At 44.3% G+C, this 22738-nt stretch overlaps 1 protein-coding gene and 1 pseudogene across 3 annotated transcripts; both read left to right on the top strand.

Moving 5' to 3' along the window:
• Nucleotides 1–22738, top strand: part of LOC124320441 — a 313411-nt pseudogene that overhangs the window by 190267 nt on the left and 100406 nt on the right.
• Nucleotides 20–21026, top strand: LOC124320357 (poly(rC)-binding protein 3-like). Of its 3 annotated transcripts, none has more exons than XM_046783211.1 (10): nucleotides 20–122; nucleotides 8038–8326; nucleotides 12680–12736; nucleotides 13180–13296; nucleotides 14621–14878; nucleotides 15426–15548; nucleotides 17215–17311; nucleotides 17465–17615; nucleotides 19126–19251; nucleotides 20183–21026. In XM_046783211.1, exons 2-10 carry the CDS (start codon nucleotides 8246–8248, stop codon nucleotides 20556–20558), a joined length of 1386 nt encoding a protein of 461 aa, XP_046639167.1. In that variant the 5' UTR covers nucleotides 20–122; nucleotides 8038–8245; the 3' UTR covers nucleotides 20559–21026. The 3 variants fall into 3 exon arrangements, with proteins under 3 accessions (XP_046639167.1, XP_046639169.1, XP_046639168.1); XM_046783213.1 differs by having other exon boundaries at nucleotides 56–148; XM_046783212.1 differs by lacking the exon at nucleotides 20–122 and adding an exon at nucleotides 7580–7859.

Below are 22738 nucleotides of genomic sequence, written 5' to 3' on the forward strand. Positions count from 1 at the left end.
GAGAGACCTCTGACGGCGATCTGACACAGCAGGTTTTCGTAGACTTCTGTGAGCGTGGTTGGCAAGAGACTCAAGCTGGTAACAAGAGGAGAGTGTTTACCGAAATTTCGCCCTTTTTCCAGGTGATTATAACTATTTTCTATAAATTGTAAGGGTCTCAATTTGTGTATTTGGTATAGACTAAGTGTTCTACTATCGTTTTGTCGTATTTTTATCCACGAATGTCCGAGCATAGAATTTTCTAGTACGTTTTTGTGAAACAATCTCGTGTGTGCAAGCTCATGAGTTCCCGGCCTCTGACCGCGAGAACCTCGTCGTCCATGAGCCTTGACTTAAATTTTTTGAAATGAAAAGTAGAAAAGTAATTATAAAATCTGATAGGTTTCGTAGTTGCATTTTGGGTGAATTTGTTCTTTTTTTTTTTTATTTCTGGCCCTGTTGTGTGAGCCCAATCTCATGTATTATTTTCGATGCATTTTATCATGGGCATGGGCTCCGTCTTTTATCAGTCACGATGACTTCAGTGTAACGATAAAGCCAAAGATAGATAACACTCGTGGTTTCATTAGTGTTCCCCGTACAATGTGAGATAATTTCACGAAAATCTGTAATCGCCTCCATTTTTTTCCCCCCATCCCGGGACTCGAAAAAGTTGTAGCTAAACAGAAGTTTTCATGTTGGCAGCGATCCTTTTTCACCAATGAAAGTTGTATGTGTGAGACATAGTTTCGTTCGTTAGATTAGTGGTTAGCGACGTTCCAGGTATTCCTTATTAGATTTTTCTTTTTTCGGTTCAACCGACATGTTGGATTGAAACGATACAGTGTTATCAACGTGGATATTCGTGGCATTTCAGCTTTTTGCCATTGGGGGCTAAGACACGTCGTAGCTAAGCAAAGTCAACGCCCGAGTATCGGGATTCCTGTGGGGTCTCTTTTCTTCTCGTCTTTCCCAGTAGACACGTCGTGAATAAATCGGTAGCATCAACGGAATACGTAATGAAGCGGTTTTTTGGCCCCCACGGATTGAGAAGAAGCTGCTTGCTTTCTCAGATTGTTTATAACGCACGTTTTTAGTCGACCACGTTTTGTCAGAAGCGATTACCAAGGGTGGGTGGTTCAAATTTAGTTTTTTAATTGGCCTCGATTGGCTTATCAGTCTTTGATTTTGAAATGCTATCTGTAAATTATTAATTGGGGAGAATTTTTGATTGTATCTTTTCGTTTTATCGACTTCTCTTTGTTGAGGGTGGGCTTTAATTCAAGGGTTTAAATGGAGATTCTACTATTGAATTTACATTCGTGATTCGTTTTACTCGTTGAACGTTTCTATGATGGGGGATTTAAAGGGACGGTCTGGGCTCAGCCGCCATTAGCGTCCATTTGCAATTCAAAATTGCTGTAACGTTCCATCTCTATATTCGTCTGATTGTACGTGTGTAGTCAGGGAATAAAGTCTCTCCCATTTTATTGCAATCTTATTCGCTAGGAATTACCAAACGATTTGGTCTTTTTTATATTTCGTTATTTGAAGAAATCCTATTTCTCCTTTTTCTTTTTCTCACGTCTTCCTTTTAATGATCGATCTATGTCGAAGTATATGGTAGGAAGGAAAAAGGTTGGGGGTGTTTGCAATTAAAGCCTCTATTGTGTGTTGGCGCCTTTGGAAAAGTTTAGATAAATGGAATAGCTTGTTCATGAATCTGTGGGGTTACAGGGCCGGGTGTTTTATATATAACAATGGGACGCTGGCAGGGAGAGGACTGTTCAAACTGCAGATAAGAGCTGCGCCGTGTCGCCCCATCTCCTTCTGTCTCTCGTGACTCTAATGACGGATTAGTTTCCCGTCGTCGAATAATGATGCCGACAGTCTCTCCCTCTTCTATTTTCTTTTTTGGTCTATGAGATTTTGCTCTTGAATATACCCGTATACATGTATGCGCATTGTTAAAAAGCACCCCCCTCCGTCTTTCTTCATGGGCAAGGTAGTAGTGTAGAGTCTGCAGAGGCAAGAAGCTCTCGTCGCTTCTTCCATTGTCGAAAATTATTGATCTTTGTGTGAACGTTAGGTACTCCACAACCGTACTGGCTCCACTACTTACTAGGATGGCGACTAACCCATCTTTTGTGCATGCATCATACTTTTTATAGATGCCCGTTTTCTTTATCTTGTGCTCCACAACCACGTTATTAACTCTTTGAGTTACGGTGTGGGTGTGTGTGTATGCTTGCTTGCTGGGGGTCCTCTCTAGCTGGGCTAATTGGTCCGAGCGACTACTCCAACCACTCCATGCGTTCCCCGTCCTCCCTATTCAGCTTATAGCACTAAGACGCGTTCCTTTTTTCTTATTCTCGTGTTGTCTTTGGTTAAAAAGTTACGTGTACTAGTCCGAAGCAGAAGCTCAACGTTTCCATAGCGACGCCTAGCTAAGCTTCTCCCGAACTCTGATCCTGCGCGCCCTCGGTCCTTACGTTAGGTTCCACTCTTATCCTCTTTTTATTTTTATCTTGTTCTCTAGTTGAGCAGCATAAACGTAAATACATCATTTCCTATTGTGTGTACATATATATTTCCGACGACGACGTCCAAATTGGCTTCTCTCTTGTGTCCACCGTGTAAGCGAAGAGGGGGTGGGTGGTAGGGGAGTGTAGTATAATATGGACGCTGCTGTCGTTGCCATCGGTGATGTATTCAAAACGAAAAGGGGAGAAACAGGATCGAGTACAAATCTAATACTGAAGAGCTCGTCCGGAAGATGACGGCCAATGATGATGGCGGCAAATGCTGTACAGAGAGAAGGGAGAAAGAGAAGAGTTGGATTCAGAATTGAATTTCCCGATAGAAGCCGTTCGTGTATGTTGTATGGCAAAACAATTGCTCTTATCGATTGAAAGCTTGCTCGCAGTTTGAATTTAAGACGTGTATAGTCTACGCTGGGGAATTGGAAGTGTAGGATCACATCCGCTTTGGGGGAGAAAGAGAGTGAAATATGATGGGGGTTAACGTAGGAATACGGATGTATGGGTACCAGTTAACATTGATCAATCTCCACCGAGCACCTTAACTTTTCCTTTCATTCCATCACCGGGGGGGGGGTTTTAAAAAGGCGAAAGATTGAAATGACAAATAACATCGTCTATTCAAAATAGCGTGCGCTACAGTCGTTCCATCTTTCCCGAACGTAATATGTCGTACTTTTTATATTTTTTTTCCTTGCTTGCTGTTTTTATCGTTGCCGAGCGCAGTGCACATTATACGTGCACCATTTTTCTTCATCCACCTTTTCATTGATGTGTGTAGCTGCTAGATGTTGGTGTGTGTGTATATGTTTGTGATAGACGGTCCCCTGTGGGCAGTCGACGTCTTGTTTGGGTGGACGTGGGGGATGATTCATTTTTGTGCAAAGGTTCCATTTGCTCGGGCGTAATCTTGAGAAAAGCTTCCGATCGGCTTTCGGAGTTCTGTCTCCATCACCTGGTGGACCCCCGATAGGAAGGTGACCCAATGTCATCATGAATTTTTCATGACCAATTTTTCTTCCTTGGCCACGCCTTCGTATCCACTAAGTTTGATTAGTTTCGTTTCGTTCTTTACCTACCGACTGGTGGATGCTTCCAAAGTTGGCGTCGTCGTCGTCGTCTTTTATCTCCCTGAATAAGGAAAAGGGAAGACCGTTCGTGATAGATTAGCCGGGTTCAGGTTGTCGTCGAGAGTCAAGGAAACTTGTTCGTCTTCTTTTGAGAGTTTGTACACACTGTGAAGGAAGTGTGCGTGTCGTGGGGTCGGCAGATGTCGTGGACAGGAGAGAGAAGCTTGCGTGTTCTAATGAGGCATGTCTCGAATTTCGTTTTTTTTTTTTCTTCTATTTTTTCTATCTTCTCCCCTTTTCTAATTCTCGTATGCTAGTGCGTCTTTTGTTTCCATCATTTCGCAATCGGGCGAAGGGGAGAACACATTGAGCACGTTTCAACCGGATAGAAAAGGTAAAGCCATGAAAGAGACATGACCTGAGAGCTTTAGCGAGATTGGATTGAGATTGGAGTGGTGGCGCGAGTCTACAGGGAAGATAATGACAGTCGTTCTGGCTCACGAAAGTCACGCTCCCCTGGCCCCGGTGAGCTTCTTCTTTCTCTTCTCTGTATGTCTGAAGGGGGGGGGCGTGGAGGAGTACTGCTGAGCAAAAGATGATGGCACACTGTTTGACTTCCCATTTCGTCTTTCATCTTTCCTGAATTACTGAGCTCCGTATTTGATTTGGCGTCGGGATTTTTTTTTCCCCGTCCGCCGTTGAATGTTCTTCTTTTCAAGTGCTAGTGAGCCAAGAGATTATTACTCATCCACTGCAGATCGTTCGGACGACAGAACTGTTGCTTTGCTGGATGGCTGTGATGTTGGGTAGCTCTCGTCGTTGGATCTTGTCTGTATATATATATATTTCTCTCCTTCTGGTGTACATCTTTCTGGTTCATCCGGACCGGATGAGAAAGTGGGGACTGATTTCCTTCGATGGAAGATGAATCGATTTCCTTTCCCTCTGATCGCGCTCCATGTCGCCCGCCATAACCATATCCGATCGATTCCGTTCTGTCGTGTCCTTGAGAGAATTCTGGGCGGCTGCATCCAATCCATCCAGTCGCGCATTCAATCCCCTCCCTCCTTCTCTCCTCATCCAACCTCTTTCTTATACTCCTCGGCCATGGTCCACCGCCCGGAGCTCATTACCTTATTGAAAATTACTCGGCCAGACGAGCCCCAGTTTCCAATTATAGATGTCGTGTATCGAAAATCATTTTTATTTATTTTTTTTTCTTGGATAATTCCGCCGTTACATGTAGGTTTAATCAAATGTTGATTTAGATGCAATTTTTTCGAGCGTGAGGAATTGATTCGGTTGCGACTAGTTTTCCCTCCTTCCTTTCTATTTAATTTAAACAGATCCTGTCACAGTTTTTTCTTATTTTAGTTCGTGAGTTTTGTTTGGCAGGTAGCGAGAAAATGTTTTGATTTATTCATCGTCTGGAGTTTTTTCTGTAGAAACCGAGGATGAACAATCCCATCACTGTGAATCAGTGTCTATTCGGGGGGAAGAGTAGTTGATCCTTTAGACTTGGTGGTGAAGTAGAGACAGACACTAGTAAATAGTGCACGCCAGCTCTATACGCCAAACATTGATTTTTTGTTGTGTTTTTCCCGAGAGTGTCGGTAGAAAGTTTTGAAGCGAAAAAATAGAATCACCCAGGTGGACGAACAAGTACTACACTCGTTCACTTGCCTCTTGTTTAAAGGTCGCGCGACATTTAAAAGGTTTTTATCTTCGGCGCAAAGGAAAAGATCTGTTCTTGTTGCTTTTATTTTTGTTTTATGGCTGCACTCTGCACCATCTCGTAAGGTACTGTAGCGGTGTGGTACTTCGGAGTATTACTGCCCACTAGTGTGTGTGTGTGTGTATGTGTGTCGTTGGTCTAGCTAGGTTATTGAGCTCTCTTTTTCCTTTTTCGCTTTATTATTTTGTTTTTCTTGATAGGTTGTTGTTGGATACTGACGACTGTTGGGCGATGTCGCCACTTAGTCGTACAATATGTAGTGTGTTTGTTAAGGTTTTACTCTACGAAATGCACTTGGAAAGAATGGCATGATTCACTAGTTGTACCGGCGAAGAATACCTTGAATCATTTGTGTGTTAGGGAAAGAGAAATACAAGCCCTGCTGGCCGGAAATGTGGAATTTCAGTTGATCACACATCCTTGGAGCTTTTCCTGTCAAGATTCTCCCTTTTTTTTCTTGTTTTTATTTTTACCGTCATCTTCTCTGCCAGCTAGCTAGCCAGTCATCCTCGGCATACTTTCATTGCAAGTTTTTCCTCCTACTCCTCCTTTGCTTCTCCCGTTCGCATCCAAATACAAAAAGACATGATGGATTCGTGTTGATGAACTGCCAGGCTTCTGTTCTCCAGATGCCAGGAATTGTCTCTTTCGTATTTTAGTTTTTTTTAAGAATTTTTAGGGTAGAATTTTCCTCTTCTTATTTGCTTTTTTCGGAACGCGACAGGTTGTGTGTGTGTGCGTGTCGGCGCTCACATCACGGAAGGTTGAGCCTACTCTGTGTGGCAATGAAGAAAGAAAGAAAAAGACCGGACGGAAGTTGTGGAGACGGTTGGGATTGATTTGTGTGGCGCTTTACGATTCGTGACACTACTCCAACAGCTAGCTAGCAAAAAAAGAAGGAAAATGGGAAAAAAACAAAACAAATTAGTCGTCGGGGTTGTTGCTATCGATATTGAACGGTCGGTCATGATGTGTCGCGACGTACTTGTCCGCCCCAACTTTCGTGTCTTTCTCGAGTTTGATTTTGTTTTTGTTTTTTGGAATGGTAACAAAACACACCACAGCCACAGCCACTAACCGTTGGTAAAGCAGCATTTTATTTATAGGTTGGCAAGCTCCACGCCCATTTCCGTGTTTGATTCAACTACCGCTTCCCCCCATCTTGTGCGTGTGTGTAACTCTGTGTGTGTAGATGTGGAAAGGAAATGGCACTTGTTAAAGACTTTTTAAAAGGAACGTGAATAGAGAATTCTAAATGATATAGAAACTCCGTCCGAAATAGGATTCCCTTAGCCCTCCGAGTGGATTGGTCACGCTGGCTTCGTCTTTGGTGGATGAAAAGCAGGGATAGGATATATATTGCGCAGCTTCTTCTTTGTTGATTCCCCCCCCCTAAGAGTGTATACGCATACGTTTTCTTTTTTCTTTCTTTGATTCATTTTTGCCCTCTAATACTTGTTCAAATCCGTTCCCTCGTCGAAAATTTTCTTCTTTTCTTGGAGCCAAAGAGTAAAAAGATGAGTGAACTGGATTTTACTTGGCTTTTGAAGTTTTCAAGTTCGACGTCCCGCGAGTCGGCACACAGACACACACGCACTCGTCGCATTTCTTTTCTTATTTGGGACATCTTTTGACGTCTTCTTTTGTGTGTATGTGTCCCGTCTTTTTGACCAATAGGGTTTGTCGTTTTCGGGTGGAATCCTTTAACAACATGAGAACCCCAAGAGTGGCTCGTCTTTAAATATTCAGTGCGCCCTACACAGTTCTCCCTCTCTTTGCTTTTTCTCCATTTGCCCATCTTTTTTTCTGGGGGTGGGGGGGACTTTGAAAAGCGATCGATCGATCGTTTGGTCTGGGCATCGCTCTTGCCGTCACTGTACTTGCCTCACCTCCGGGCCAACTATGTGTGGTCTTTAATTCATTTTTAGCTTTCCCGTTTTACTCCTCGTTGGTAATCTTTGACAAATTGTGTTTTAATGTACGAGACTCTAGGATTTGTTTCTCGTAAATGATTCATTGAGCTCTTTCTCTTAGCTAGTTGGAAAGAGGGTGGGGGGAGTGTGTGTGTGTGTAGGGAACTGTTTGCAATTAAGATGAGGAGAGGGGGAGGAGCAGGTTTGGCTGTTGCGCGCGCCGCCGAATGCAACGGAACCGAACGAATGCATCACGCACCCACAGGACATGTAGGCATTTGTGTGGGCTCTCCTCTTTCTCTACAGTGTGTGCGCTCCCGACTGTTGCAGTCGCTTGCTCCTTGTTCCCCCTTTTCTCTCCCTCGCCTTGTTGTCGACGACTCAGTCCGCTGGCGTCTTTGGTGTACCCCGCACCACCAACCCCGAGAGTTTCTTTCCTGCTCCACCTTTTACCTCGCTTTTACCTCAATGTCCCCCCCTCGTTCTTGTTGTCCCTGAGAAGACTCCCGAAAAGATTTATTGTCAAATTTGTATTGTATCATTTCCGATGATATTGGTGTTTATGTTAAAGCTTGATTGTGAAGACTACTAAACAAAGAAATCCCGAAATATCCTCAAACAGGTGCGGTGTTTAAAGCAAAGAAATAGAAAGAAAAGGGAGACGGGATCTTTTTAGTTTCTATTTTTGGTCGTGTCTCTGGTTAATTGGATTGATTATTGCTATCATTGTTCTACTTATGACGTAAATTGAATTGAGATAACTAAATTAATTTTTGTTTATTCTGTGTCGTTTAATTTAGCCCTTGAATTATCGCCGGACTCAGGACTTTGCTGGGCCATCTCGTGATTTTGTTTTCTTCTCCTGTATCTTCTTCTTCGTCTCTTCTTCTCATCACTGTCCGTTCGCCCGTCCCTTGACGTCGCTCAAAGACGGCATCGACTGTGGAGCTGTACTACAATCAAGACTTGACTTGTTACTACCAGAACGATAGCCGTTTGAATTGTACAATGGCTACCGTCGACAGCAAAGGCTTGCCCCATGACGCCCCATCCGTTACTCTCACGATCCGCCTCCTCATGGCTGGCAAGGTATTGTTTTATTAATTTTTCTTTCTTTTTTATGGTGTCGTCTTTTATTTCTTTTCTTCATGACTCAACCTCGCGTCTTTTATCGTTCTGCCATAATGCCATGAGCTTTTTTGATGGTGTGTCGTCTATTTTTCTTTTTACGACTCCCAAAACGGTGGATGTCGTAGTTTAAAAAAAAAATATTCTTCATCGTCTTTCTTGTTTTTTTTCTCGGCCCTTGATCTCGAGAAGGTAACTCAACACCTTGTAGGGTTTCTCTGATTTCCCGGACACACACACACGCGCGCGCTCTTTGCTCACGCTGCGCTGAGTTCGCATCGATCGAATTCGACGGTCTTCTTTTGTTTTCTATCCCCCTCTGTCTCTCACTGCTCTCCTTCTCACTCTTTCACCTTCCCCATCTATCTATCTTCCTTCGTTCTCGGGGCTTTGTGTGTTTGTCTGCAATACCTTTGTGCTTGTCCATCTGATGGGAAGGAGGTGGTGGATGGCTTCGTCTATTTGGTGGTAGCAGCGGGTCTGGGTGGGTGGTGGTGGTGATTGCTAAGATGAATTGAAGAGTTGATTTATCAGTAGAAGTAGAGAGAGCGAGTGAGGAGACTGTAAGAGTGAGTTCAGCTGAGCGGAAAGCACTGGGCTTTTCTTTTGATGATTATGAATACTCGGAGTCGGGTTGTGATTTGCCGATTTCGCATGACTGGGCGTCTTCATGGCCCAGCTAATGGACGAGTAGGTGTAGCAGTAATAATAGCATTGAGTAGTAGTGACGGTACCGCCGTCGTTGGGGCGTACTGGAAGAGGAGGAGGGAGCGAGACAGACAGCCGGAGGGAGAGAAAGGGAGGTTTCTCGTTTGACGCCGAGTAAATAGTCCTTTCGAAAACACAAGTATCGATCCGAATGTTACTGCTGCGCGCTTCTCGTTTTGCCAGTTCTCTCCTCACTCTGTGTGTATCTCTCTATATGTGTGTGTCTCAACTCTGTTAGAGCACAGTCTCTTCGTTTCGGGCCCCGTCGCCATCAGCTGGTATTACTTTGAGCCCATTTTACAAGGATGACATCCCACCCTATCCCCTCCGCCCGCCCACCCACCCCCCCCCTCTTCCCTTTGCAGCTCTTCTTCGTATAATCCTCCACCCCCCGGTCGTCCCCAGTTCCCAACCTGACCCACCCGACCGTATACTAATGTTTGAAATTTCTTTTTGTTTGAAACTCGTCCGAGACCAAAAAGAAACGAACTAATAAAAAGTGAATGTTGCCCAGGTAGAATGAGCTCAAGTTCGCTATGAAACGAGCCGTAGACGGGGGAAGAGAGGAGAAACCTTGTTTAGTTGAGTTTGGGTCTTCTTTCATTTTAATCTTGTCGTCAATCCTTACGACGGTCCTCGTCGCATTAAATGAAAAGTTTTTTTTTATTATTTCTTTTTTCTTAATAATCTCGCTTCGGATTTTGGGTTTAATTTTGTCAGCTACCCTGTGGTCTTTTGTACAACTTCTGTAAATAGTTGAAGGGGTGGGGGTGAGTGAAGGAAAAGAATGTAGGACGGAAACAATGACGGAAAAGATTATCATTATTTTGTCCATTTCCACTATTTGGATTTTTGACAGCGTCCGCGTGATTCAATTGGACAGTCGTCGGTCGTCACAGCGGGTCAATACTTTGCTCTTACCTCTCCTCCTATTTCGTCGCCGTCGTCCACACCGTCGTCACAATGTTTCTCTTTCTGTTCCTTGCTCCTGCCCCTGCAAGTGTCGCGAGTGATTGTTGGACGTCTCTCTCTCCCTCCCTCTACCCTTGTCTCGTTCTTTCATCTTCCGATACACGACGCACACAAAAGATGAGGAAATGAAAAGGCCGCGCCCCGGAGATGAAATGTTTGGGCCGTGGAAGGAGATGGAATTCTGGCCGGTTGGCTTGCTGGGAAGAGAGGATGTTGCGTTCGATTGATTTTTTTTTTCTCTCTCCCCTTCTACGCCATCTATGTCCGATGGACTATTGAAACAGGGGATAAAGAAGAAAATCTTAAGTCATCAGACCGTGTCGTTTGGAGATGGAGGAGCCAGTTGGAATGGCAGCTGTTGCAAAGGTTGGCGATTGTCGTCATTTCTCAGTTTGACTTGCACCCGATTCAATCTCGTTATTATAAGCCCTCGACTATTTTCTCCTTTTTACGATGTGGACTAGGTGGGAGGGGGTCACTGTCGGTCACGCTCCGCTTGATCAAGTAGCCTGGCAAGAAGAGCCATCCAAGGTGCTAAAGTGAATTGGGTGCGATATCGGCTGGCGGATGCGATGTCTTGATGTTTCTTGATTTATTATTATCCACCATTCTTTCTTTCTTTTTTCCCTTCTTGCTGCTCTCTCCCTTCTCCCGTTGGGGATATCTGGCCTGCTGTCAAGAAGTGAGAAGAAAACGAGAGAGAACGAGTCGCGTGGCTGCGTGCGGAACCGATGCGTTCAAACTCCCACTTTAGGGACGGGTCGTGTTGGCTAAGGTGTCGTTTCGATGATGTCGTCGACGTACCTCTCCGTCACTCGCCTCTCTCTCCGATTGCACAGATAGGCAGAGTAGCTGTAGCCGCTCTAGTTGAGTTCAGTATGTGAAACAGCTGAGCTCGAATTACCCGCAAAGGTTTTGGTTCTTTCTTAATGTACTATCGTCAGCTGTTTAGGTATTTTTGTGTTTCCAAAATTCTCGGAAGCCAGACGTCTTACAAGCTACTACCAACTACCCGACAGACTCGTTGCACTGGCACTTGTATTGGGGATATATAGAGAGGGGGGGAAGGTGGAATCCAATTAAAGATGATTTTGGGACGAGTGGACGAGGTTTTGGCCTTCCCAATTATTTCAAGCTTTGAAATGCCGTCAGCAGCTCCCATGTTTGGGGGAGGGGGGTACTCTGGCGCTCTGCCGACCTTCTCGAGAATTTTTAATTGGGATATTTCGTTCTTTTTTTGTTGGGTGTGTCTTTTCATCTCGACCATCCGCTCCGTCTTGACGTTTGCAGCTCCTCCTCCAATTGATGAGTGTAAAAAAGAAAATTAAAATGCGATTTTATATTTTCCGTTTCCTTGGCGACTCGCTTGCATGCTTCATTGGATTTTGTGGACAAGAATTTCATAAGAAAAAAAATGTAATAATTTGGTGGCCTGGAGCCAAAGATGGCAAGTTGGGGACTTGATTTTTTCCCCCCGCAACAAGAATCTTGGGGTTCTTCGGGTAGAGGAACTGCGCCGATGGTTTTCTGTTCAATCGACTGGAAAGGATCGAAACACGGGGTGGACGAAAACAATCTACTGTGCTGTCTATGTGTCACCATTCCTGGTGTGTCTAGCCGTCGTCGTTTTGAGTCGCCAGCTTTTTTCTTTCTTTCTCCCCTTCATATTCTAGTTCTTCATTTTTACTTTTTTACGTTATTGGGTGAGTTGGTTTGGCGTATTCTTTTCTGTCTTGGAATTTCATCTGGACGGGCTCCAAAAAGTGTTCGACGACCTCCTTAGCCAATGTTGTGTGTGTGTTTGTGGACAGGGTGAATCGACTCGGCCTGGCAATCTCTCTATAGATCTTGGTTGTTGAATCAGAGGTTCCATTGTAATCGTCGCGTGTGTTTGCTGCAGGCAAACACGCGCGAAGCTTCCCCACTCGGGACTACTGGATCGTATCGACCTGCTGCCTCACTCGTCGTCTATGAACAGAGGATGGAGGTGGGCGGAGTGCGCCCTTTCTACTTAATAGGAGAGGCAACTTCGCTCCCCAAGTTTGTGAGGCTTCTGCTTTCTGCGCGGAATATGTAGGCAATAGGAAGGGAGGTTTGCGATGAAAGATTGTTTGTTAATGGATGATTAATGTTGCTAAACAATAGAGGTTGCTTTGGTGACTTGTCTACGTGTTTTGACCAATTAGCGCTCGCAACGGTATTAGGTGTATTGTATTGTCTAGGGCCGATCTCAGCAAAAGATTTTCGGGAGGAGAAAAGAGGATTGAAGCAAATCCCCTGGAACTTGAAGACTTGACCGAGGGGAAATTTGTTGGCAGCTACTTGCAATTCCTCGAAAGACAGTTGCCGGTCGACGTGTTATTTTTGGCAGAGGCTGCCCTTTTGCCCTCCTTCTATTCTTTGTTTCTGTTGTCTTGATGGCATGTAAGTTTCTTTTTTTCTTTTCTGGCTCCATCTCTTTTTCAGTGGCCAGTCGACTGTCACAAAAAGAAAGTTAAGTGACGCAAGGATAATTATACCTGTTGGATAACTTGATCCCGATTGTTATGTTGTTGAGACTTTTTCCCTTTTTTTTTTCTTCTGTTGCAAACAGCTTGTTAATGTTTCTCTTTATTTTCGATTGTGTCATTGCAGGAAGTTGGAAGTATCATTGGCAAGAAAGGCGAGATCGTCAAACGTTTTCGAGAGGAGGTACGTATCCATTAGGAGTTGGAGACGTCTTTACAAATAAATAGTGTATTGATTTCTTGGGGGGCTGGTGTTGAAGGCGGATGACAATAAAAGGGGAAGGGAAAAGATATCATTTTTCATGCCGGTCCAATTTGATCGGCTTTTGTTGTCGAACATTCATCTCCGTCGGTCGTGCCTATGGCACGTATTTTGAGTTTTCGGGGAGATGTAATCAAAATTGGGGAGGCAAGAAGAAGGAGAACAGAAATATGGATTTCTTCTTGTTGCCACGTAAAAAGAGTAGTAGATAAAAACTTGCGTTACGGGGAAGCGAGTTGAAGAGAGCCTCTTTTCAAATGATGTTGACGTGAATGAGAATTGATGAGTTGTTCGCTAACGCTATCTAGATAAGGGATACAGCAGTGGAGAACGTGGAAAATAAAAAATGAATTGTATTTTATTAGTCTGGTGCCCGCATCAACATTTCGGATGGATCCTGTCCGGAACGGATCGTTACCATTACCGGCACGACGGATGCCATCTTTAAGGCCTTCAACCTCATTTGCAAGAAACTGGAAGAGGTACCTACAAAAAATATCAGTGCTATCTTATTTTTCTCCCTTTCTTTAAAGATATTCGCTTCTTCCTTCTCTCTTCCCCCTTATCGGTATGTAATGATCTCCTTCCTCGTACATGGCCCTCTCCCTTTTACACCGATGGGTAGTTTCGATCGTAACGTTTTCACTTGGTTGAAGAAGATCGATGGAGTCTTGGGAGCATAGTGTTGCGTTAATGGCCAAGGAGCATCGGACAAGGGAGGCAGTGAAGCCGTGCCTTTTAAAGATCCCAATTATGATGTCGTAATGAAGAAAGATGGCACATGTTTTATTATAGTCGGGCTTCGTCTTGTTTGGCTGGAGCGCACAGGAGATGCGGAGGTGAATTCCGGCTATGACTGTCCTCGAGCTGAATCGAAAAGGAACCCGCAGTACGACCGCGAACCTTACTCCGAGGGGGTTTCGAAAAAGAAGAAAAAATTCTGTTAAGCAATGTTAAAGCGGGGTGGTGGGTTGCATTGTAAGTTTGTTGTTCCAGGCTCCTTCTCAACCTCTCTCCCTTCTTATTCCGATTGAAAGTGATGGATCGTTGCTCTGAAATTCTTACCAGGCAAGTCGATCCATCCATGCCGTCTAAAAATGTGTGTATGCGTGTGTGTTTGTGAGATTGAACGAAGAAAAATAGGGAAAAGACGAAAGTAGGGAAGGAAAAAAAAAATCCCCCACCGAAAACAAGCCAACATTGGGTGGAGATTGTTTGAGGGCTGTGTGTGTGTGGTAAATGCGTCTTCCTGGCACCAGGATTCAATCCGCGGCTGTCGCTATATCTGCATTCGTAGCGGCTCGCATCTGTAAACACAATCCCCGATGAGCGAGTCCATCCGCTCTCGGCTCCCGTGTACAACTCAACTCGGTGACAACTTTTCTCTCTCCTCTCTCACTCTCAAAGAGGGTTGAGATTCTATTTCCGTTGCAGCACACATGACCCACACGGCGACTCTACAGACAGCCAAGTGAAGCGACGAACGCATAGCGCGCTAACTATATCAGGGTTGTTGTCCGCCCGTCTTTCAAACTTGATACACACTACCCTGGGTTTCTTCTACACGAATAGATAGCGCGTCAAAAGGGCGGATAACGCCCCTGCTGCTGTGGAATTTCGTCGTTATTTTCCATCCCCTCCCCCCTGTCTTTTACTTTTTCCTTTTTTATGTCTAACTAACCTTGATTTCCCGTGTCCTGTATGTCGTGATCTTGGCTCCTCTTTGAATTGTGTGTTGATTAACCCTCCTCAGCGACTACTCAGCGCAGCTGGACTCTAATTCGGTCTTAATTTGTGTCTCTGTAGGAAGTTGGTGGTCCATTGGCAGGAACTGCCATACCTAGACCACCCATCACGCTCCGCTTGATTATGCCGGCTTCCCAGTGCGGTTCCCTGATTGGCAAAGGCGGCTCAAAGATTAAAGAAATTCGAGAAATCACTGGCGCCTCGGTGGTTGTGGCATCGGAGATGCTTCCCAACTCGACGGAGAGAGCTGTGACGGTGTCTGGAACAAGCGACGCCATCACTCAATGCATCTACCATATTTGCTGCGTTATGCTCGAGGTATATAACTTTGTTCAAAACTGGTCTGATCGCGTCTCTTTTGTGTCATTGTATGCGATTCTGCTTTTTGAGTCTGCGGGAACAAATCTTTACTTGACGATCCTTTCTCTCCGTCTTTCTCTCTCCTCCTTCTTGCTCTTGTGTGCTCAAGGCGAAACAGGGTCGTTATCATCTCTCGTTCTCTCTCTCTCTTGCTCTCGCTGGGATGTAATCATCTCGAGGACGAGTGTTGGATGACGTAGTTAAGAGGATGAAAGGAAAGACGAGATGAGGATCTTGAGTTCGTCGTAGTCGTCCCTCCAGTGCCCTTGTTACAAGCTGGGCAACGGACAGGGGAGTTTGTCTGCTGGTAACGAAGACTCCGTGTCTTTTGTCTCTTTGACAAAGAGATCCGCACGATTTAAAGAAAGTGGGGAGAGGAGAAAGGGGTGCAGAAGAAGCTAACAAGGAGTCTGTTATATTTCTTTCTATATCTTTATATGCGGGCTTTTAATGACGATGTCATTAGATTGTTAAATAATTATCCCGCTTTCCTCTTTGTTTCCAGTCGCCACCGAAGGGAGCTACCATTCCGTACCGTCCCAAACCTCAAGTTGGAGGACCCGTCATACTGGCTGGAGGTCAGGCCTACACGATCCAGGGCAACTACGCCGTTCCAGCTACGCCCGATGTAAGTAATTCTACTAGCGGCTGCTCTGCAGTTCAGGCGGCGACAGCTGCAGTTGCCGCTGTTATGTCATCCTCGCTCTCTCCGACGTCGTCGTCGTCGACACCGTCGTCTACAACTTCTGCTTACACTCCCAATTGTTCCTCGTCCTCCTCGTCCACCACTACTTTACATTCGTCTCTGGGTGGTTGCTGTTCTCTGCCTCGATTCCCCGCTGGGATGGGCTTGTCCATGATGCATTCACACGATTTCTGCTCGGCATACTCCCCGACGCCCTCCAATACCAACACCTGTCCCATGATTGGCTTTGGTCACCATTATAACCCCCAATCTGCTACGATGTCGATGATGCAGGAGGTAGCATCTTGCACGTCGCATTCCAACCCTTCCATTCTTTCGACACCTTCATCTCTTTGCTCTTCTTCCGTCTCGTCGCCGGCCTACCACCACCAGCACCCAGCGACATTTGTCCCTTGGCTCTCTAACCACCATCAGGCTTCCTCGCCCCATCAAATGTTTGCAGTGAGCCCCGTGAGCTCGATGACCTCACCACCGGCCGCCTGCTCCCCAATTCACTCGTCCAAGAATGGAACCATTTCGTTAGCCACAGTCTCCGTCCCACTCTCCTTTTACTTAGGAGGAGATGGATCTGGACGAGTCATGACCGCACCGCCTCACGGGTCTTCTCACGTACCGTCGGGACTCACGGCCGCCTATTCTGCTTACTCGGCCAGCCCCGTTCACATGGACGTAAGTCTTGGCTTCTTGGCGGACAACACAGATACATACACACACAGACGTACACACTTTTTTCATTCCTCCTCCTTCTAGTGGTCTTTTTTTTTATTAAAAAAAAATCTATTCTTTTGAAACCGGAAAGAAAACTTAATTTTTTTGATTTTCTATGGCGAAATAAAGTAGACGTGAATATTTGAATGTAAAGGAGTCGATGGAAGAAGAGCAAAAAGGATGTATCTTCATTCTTTGTTTTCTTTAAACACACGTGATTGCATTGGATTTCGTACCTAACAAACCCCGCCCTCCCCCTTCTTCTTGTTACCCTGGACTAGACTTCTTTCGCCACCTGGTGCTCTTCTTCCGAATGTGAAAATACGATAAAGGGAGACGCCCAGGCACATCGGTTCGTTCACACGTGCGCTACTACACCATCACCATGTACTCATTTGAGTTTCAGTTTTAGTTTCTTTTGGTTTTATTTTGGTTTTCTTTGGTCTCTTGCGCCCATCCCAAAAAACAAATGAAAGTCCCCAAATCTTTCACGCTAGTGTCGTTCGGTAGCATGAACTCGGCCCACCCTTCCCTCCACCCAGCAACCACCCAGCCAACACCACCCCGCTGAAAAGAAATGCGCATTACCCTTTAAATCAAGTTTTTTTTTCGTGTCCCGTTATCCAAGATCCACACAGCATGTAGCCGTTTTGTCGACCGAGAGAGAGGGCGGGGCTTGATTAAGTTCTTAATGACAAATAATAGCCATACGAAATTTACTAGATTATAAGTATGATATGTGATATTTTATTAACTTTTCCTTGTTCCCCCCTGACTATTTCCCCTTTCGTTTCTCTTTTCTTGCGTCTCGCTTTGTTTATTTTTCTACTCCGGAATCGTGTCGCTTCCTTGTTGGATCCAAACACAATTCTTTCAACAGATGAACAAATTATCTGGCAATCCATTGGCTAACTTGGCGGCTCTTGGTCTCGGCGGATTGACTGGCACAGGTGGCGGCGGATCCATGAACGCCTCAGGTACGTTAGCGTCTTTCACCTCATAAAAATCTTATCCTTCGACTTAAATAAAGAAAGAAAGAAAAGGGGAATATTTATTCCAATCCTTTGATTCGCAGAGTAGTAAGCCATTAATAATTTTGTTTTCCCATCCAACTTCTCGTTTGATTGCAGCTCTGGCAGCGCTTGCGGGTAGTCAACTTCGGTCTGGAGGAGGTGGAGGACCTCAGTCTGGTGCGCCTCAGCAATCGCAAGAGATGGCTGTACCTAATGAACTTATCGGATGCATCATCGGCAAAGGAGGCACCAAAATTGCTGAAATTCGGTGAGTTTTTCCTTCACTTTCTCGACAGCTTAGCTCATGTCTAGCGCTCCCCATCTTGCTTAAGATCTCCTTTCTCTTTAAAAAAGTTTGCATGATTGATTCTAACCGGGACTCGGTAGAGGGAAGCTTGACAAAATGATGATCAAGTTCTTTTCTGTCTAGACCAAAAGGGGTGCGAGAGGGAGAGCGAGAGAACGGGAAGAGAGGGAGAATGGGTCGATAAAGGAGGAGAGAAGAACAAGGGTTGAAAAATGGAAGTTGTGCATGATAAGCTCGAATGTGGAATAGGGGAAGAAGCGAATATTGTGTAAGAGGCATCAGTTCCGAAGTGCCTTTTGTCTAAGCGCGAGTGAAATTGAAAAAGAAGAGGAGAAAGAAAAAAAAAAACGCGAAGGGCGGGCGGATGGGGAGAGAGAGATGGACTTTTGTGTGTTCGTGTGTGTGTGCTCTGTCAGCTCTCCCAGCGCTCTCGTAATTAAACTGATCGATTTTCTCATCGTTCCTCTCTCCATAGTGAAAGAGATGAACCGTGTGATCCGGCTCGGCGAGAGTGGGGGAAGATGGAGGAAAATCGATTTTTTTTAAATATATATATTATTTTCAATTTTTTTCTTTCTTGCTCCTCACTGCAGTAATAATAATAGGCACCGAGAAAAAAGTAAAAGAGTGAGGAGATAAAGATTGCCTTGGAATTGTGGCGGTGGTGGTGGTTGTGCGCGTTCAGTGTTCAGCTCCCGGTGATTATTGATTTCTGGGAGGTGGTTTTTTTTTCTTTTTTAGTAGGAAATGGATATCGGGTGGCACAGGCCCCGGACAATCAATGCGCTAGAAAGATGTTCACCAAAGAGATAATATGACAGGTCAAGGAAATAGGAAACGCTAACTTTGTGTCTCGAGTAACGAGGAGTAAAAGGAACTAACAACTTTTTTTTTATATGCATTTTACTCTTTTTATTTTCGTTCATCTGGTATTTATTCGGCGTTCGAAATGGGACTTTGTAAGATCATCGATTTAGCGCGTTTCTCTCTTCGTTGGTGGTCGTTTGCTATAGGTTCGAGAGATCGTAAATCACGACTGTTTTCTCACCAATAAGATTGTTCTTTTTCTTCCATCCGTATAGAAGGAAACGAGTTTTCGGATGAGGTGCAGTTTTACTGCGCTAGTTGTCATGGGGGGTGGTAAATCACTGGTGGGACATGTGCTCCCATTTTCTTTCTTTCTCCCTCTCTCTGTCGTCTATTCTTGGAAAGGAAGGTGCTTGGTAAAATTAGAATCATGATTCCCCTTAAAAGCGAAGCTTTTGAGGACTAGAAGAGGATATGGCGTGCAACGTAACAATCTAGAGGGATTTAGAAGTCGTTTACACGTACGGCTTATTGTCGGGTGACTCAATTGACGGAGAAAGTGGCGGTCTCTGTGCGTGGACTACTTTTTGTGGAATGAGATACTATGAAAGCAACTTGAGGGAACAGCTTTTAATTGAAATATTTTTCCTTTTTTTTTAATTAGACAAATCAGTGGCGCAATGATTCGCATTTCCAATTGCGAAGATCGCGAAAGCAGCTCTGAAAGGACCATCACTATCACTGGCACAGCTGAGTCGGTGGCTCTGGCGCAGTATCTCATCAACACCAGGTCAGTCCATCTCATTTATTTTCTTTCTCTCATTGTCTGGTATGATTTCACCGAGTCTTTTAGTACGAACTTATTTTTTACCGCTTCGCTCTCGTATTTGACTCTTGACATTCAAGGGTCGAGTTAAGTGTCTTTCCTCGTATACACTTGACGCATTTTTCGTAGCGGCTGCAGCAGCAGCAGCAGCTGCTTTTTGTCGAGGATGATCGTGATCCTATTTAGCAGGCTTTTCACTTTTTATGACGGGATGAAGATGCGTGACATTCTTGAATTGAACAAGTCATTTGGGGAAAGAGTTTAAATTTTTCTTGAGCAAATCTAATTTTGACACTGGGAAGGATGTAGAAGTAGCTGTATAAATAAGTAGAAGGAAGATTCTGGTTGGTAATTTTAATCATCTTTAAAACAGAAGAAATTGACAAAGCTTCAGTCTCTAATGCCATGGTATTTTTTGTTTCCTTTCTTTTTCTTTTTTTTTTTTTTTTCATTTTGACATTTAAAAAAAAATTTCTACTCCAACCACAACCGCCACACAACAACCCGTACTCCACACCTTGTGAAACACCAAATTCATATACAACCTTCGCCTCATCCACACACAAACACACAAAACACTTCCACGGCCTGTTTACCACCAACGTCGCCCGCTGATTCCGCCCGCCTTCTCCGCCCGCCGCAAAAACCTTCATCCAACGATGCCCGCCGTCTGCCATCTTTTTGTGTCCGGCCAACCTGAATTCATCCATTTAACCACCATCCCGATCCATCACTTTATTTTTATTTACTTCTTCTCTTTCGCCTTCTTCTTCGTTCCCCGTCTTGAATGGATTTTCTCCGTTTGTTCCGTCTTGAAACCATCGACGCTCGGTATCATGTCAACTTTTACTTGTGCACACATTATTTACTTTGGGTCGCTCGTAATGTTATGTAGTGTTGAACTCCACAAAGCGAATATGGAAAGTCGATCGCAAGGTGGAGCTGGGGAAGCGACAAACCAGTCTGCGGTTGCAGCAGTAGCTGCTTCGTCTGCGCTGGCCAATGCTTTGCCTTTGGCTCAGCTGCTGGCCAAACCGGGTGCCCTCAGCGCGTTGGGTCTTTCGGGGTTGACGGCCCTGACTTCGCTCTCTGAAATTCTGACTGGCGCTGCGGCCCAGCAGCAAGCCCAACAGTCTGCCGTTCAGACTACGGGGGTTCACCGAAGTGGTCGCTCGGGAGGCTACGAACCCAAAGTCCGATCTTCCACCGGCTCATCGTCACCGCCATCTGGCAACATTAAGAAAGATCGTAATAAATTTGCGCCCTACTAGTTTTGAACTCTTCTCCTTCAACTTCTCTTACAGTTTAGTGGGCCAAATAATAAGTTGTTAAAGGACTGGGATGGTGTTATGGGGATATCGATCAGCTGGAAGTTTGTTCTTACGTTATCTGACCACCACGTTCGTGTGGCTGTTTTCCCATCTCTTCCCCTGATACTATTTGGAAGTTTTTGAGTTTAATTTAAACGAGATTTTTTTTCTGTCTTTTTGTTGAAAGTAATTCGTAAAAGTAACAACAACTTTCTTTCTTGAATTGTCATTATTCCACCGGTCCGTTGATCTAGAAGATAGTTCTCAAATTTGAAATCATCAGAATCAAGAGTGTTGTTTTTGCTTGTATCATACACGAAACTTAACAGTCGTTGGGTTCACTCTTTCTTGACTTTCTGATGATTTGATTTTGATCATTTCCCCTCCCCACACCTCAATTCTGTTTGTCATTTCACGTTCTTAGAAAAACAAAATTAAAATAATTTGCATCTCTTCTGCGTTTCCGGAGTGACGAAGGTGACCAAAAATCTAGGCGGTCCCTTCTTTGTTTTTGGTTGTTGTTATTTTTGCGCAAGACTATGGATGGAGGGGGGCGGTGAAAATCAACCAAATAAGAATGAGAGCGTCTGACCGTGCTAATAGTGACGAGTTTATTCGTAGAAAAATGTTGAAAGTTGTGAAGACCCTGAAAGTTTCTTTAGGATTCTCGCTATTGAATACTAGTATATTTGCATTTGGTTTGAAGGGGGAAAAATATCCGGTCAGTTCCGAGTCTATTGAAAAAAGTTTTAGGTTGGGGCATTCAATTTGTACACATATAATACCACGCGTCTGGTTTCAAATGGAAATTTTATAATTATCATTATTATTTTTTCAATCCTTCCGCCGTGTTGACTGTTCTACTCCCAATTCCTCCTTTCTCTCTTGTATGTGTTGATTTTTTCCCTCTAAATCATTCTTTCTCCCATTTCTATACATATGATACCCCATACCGTCATAAAAAAAAAAAAAAAATCCTTTTCCTTTTTTCTTTTCCCCCCGATCTTCCCATCATTGCCTTCGTTTATAAGAAAACCCCGTGGAAGGAGATAACTTTTTTTTTCTTTTATTTGACATTGTATACAGTAGAGAAACTCTTGCTGCTACAAAAATACCTTGTTCTCTCCGGCCCATGTTCTGTCCTCTCTATTCTATCTTTGGTCTCCACTCCACCTTTGTCAGTTTTTTCTTCTTTTTTAAAACCAAAATGTAGTTTCGTTTCGTAATGTAAGAGTTTTCGATGACTATGATGGTTATGATGATAGGTCATACACTGTGAGGCAATAGAATGATTAAAAAAGAGAAATTTGCTAGAAAACAAAACACAAAAAGGAAACGTTTATTGAAAATCTGTTGGCTTTGTGTCCCTCATTCACGTGGATTTTGTGACGGAAGTACACACAGCGGTACACTAGAAAAGTACCTGTTTGAAAAAAAATCGGCGTGGTCTTTTTCATTTTTCGTATTATCATAGATCTTAAATAATAACCATTTTAATTTTATAACGGAATTTACGTATTTTTAAACAATTTTTTCGAACACAAAACTAATCGCGATTTCTCGTTTTGCTTTTTTTCCCCCGCTATTTTTTTCTCGCTTTTTTTTTCTTCTCTGACCCCGATTTTTTCCGTTTTTGGCCCTCGGTTGTTATGACGACAATATCCAGGTTGGCCATGGAGACCGCAGCCATGGGCATGATGGGCTACCCGTTTTTGGCGCCGAGTCCTATAATGAAGGCCACGATTCATTGACCACTAACAGGCCACTTCTGCTGCTTCGAATGACGGAACGAAAGAAAAGAATGGAGTGATGGAAAAAAGTGAAAGAAACAAAACTTTGTGAAGGTGAAGAAAGAAGGAAGGAAGGTACACGACAACACTACACCACACAACACACACAAAGCAGGAAGAAAGCAGAAGTGACACGTCGCAGCAAAAGAGGGTGGCCCGAAAGCAGAAGCTATTGCGACGAAAACAAAAGGAAGCAAGTTGGTCGTTAGAAGAGTAAAAAACAAAGAAATTACGCGTTGATGGTGACGGACGGCGGCTCTCTCGGACTCGTTTCAGCCTACGTAGCAACGGATTTGTTTGAGAATGATTGAGGAAACATTTATGCCAGGATCTCCACGATGAAATCATGAT

This window comes from Daphnia pulicaria, chromosome 1 (genome assembly GCF_021234035.1).
Source record: "Daphnia pulicaria isolate SC F1-1A chromosome 1, SC_F0-13Bv2, whole genome shotgun sequence".
NCBI classification, from domain to species: Eukaryota; Metazoa; Arthropoda; class Branchiopoda; order Diplostraca; family Daphniidae; genus Daphnia; species Daphnia pulicaria.

Coding starts and splice junctions, on each gene's coding strand:
- LOC124320357 (XM_046783211.1), top strand. CDS start 8,246: ATGGCTACCGTCGACAGCAAAGGCTTGCCCCATGACGCCCCATCCGTT. Junction 13,297..14,620: donor TTTGCAAGAAACTGGAAGAG/GTACCTACAAAA, acceptor GTGTCTCTGTAG/GAAGTTGGTGGTCCATTGGC. Junction 17,616..19,125: donor ACCAAAATTGCTGAAATTCG/GTGAGTTTTTCC, acceptor TTTTTTAATTAG/ACAAATCAGTGGCGCAATGA.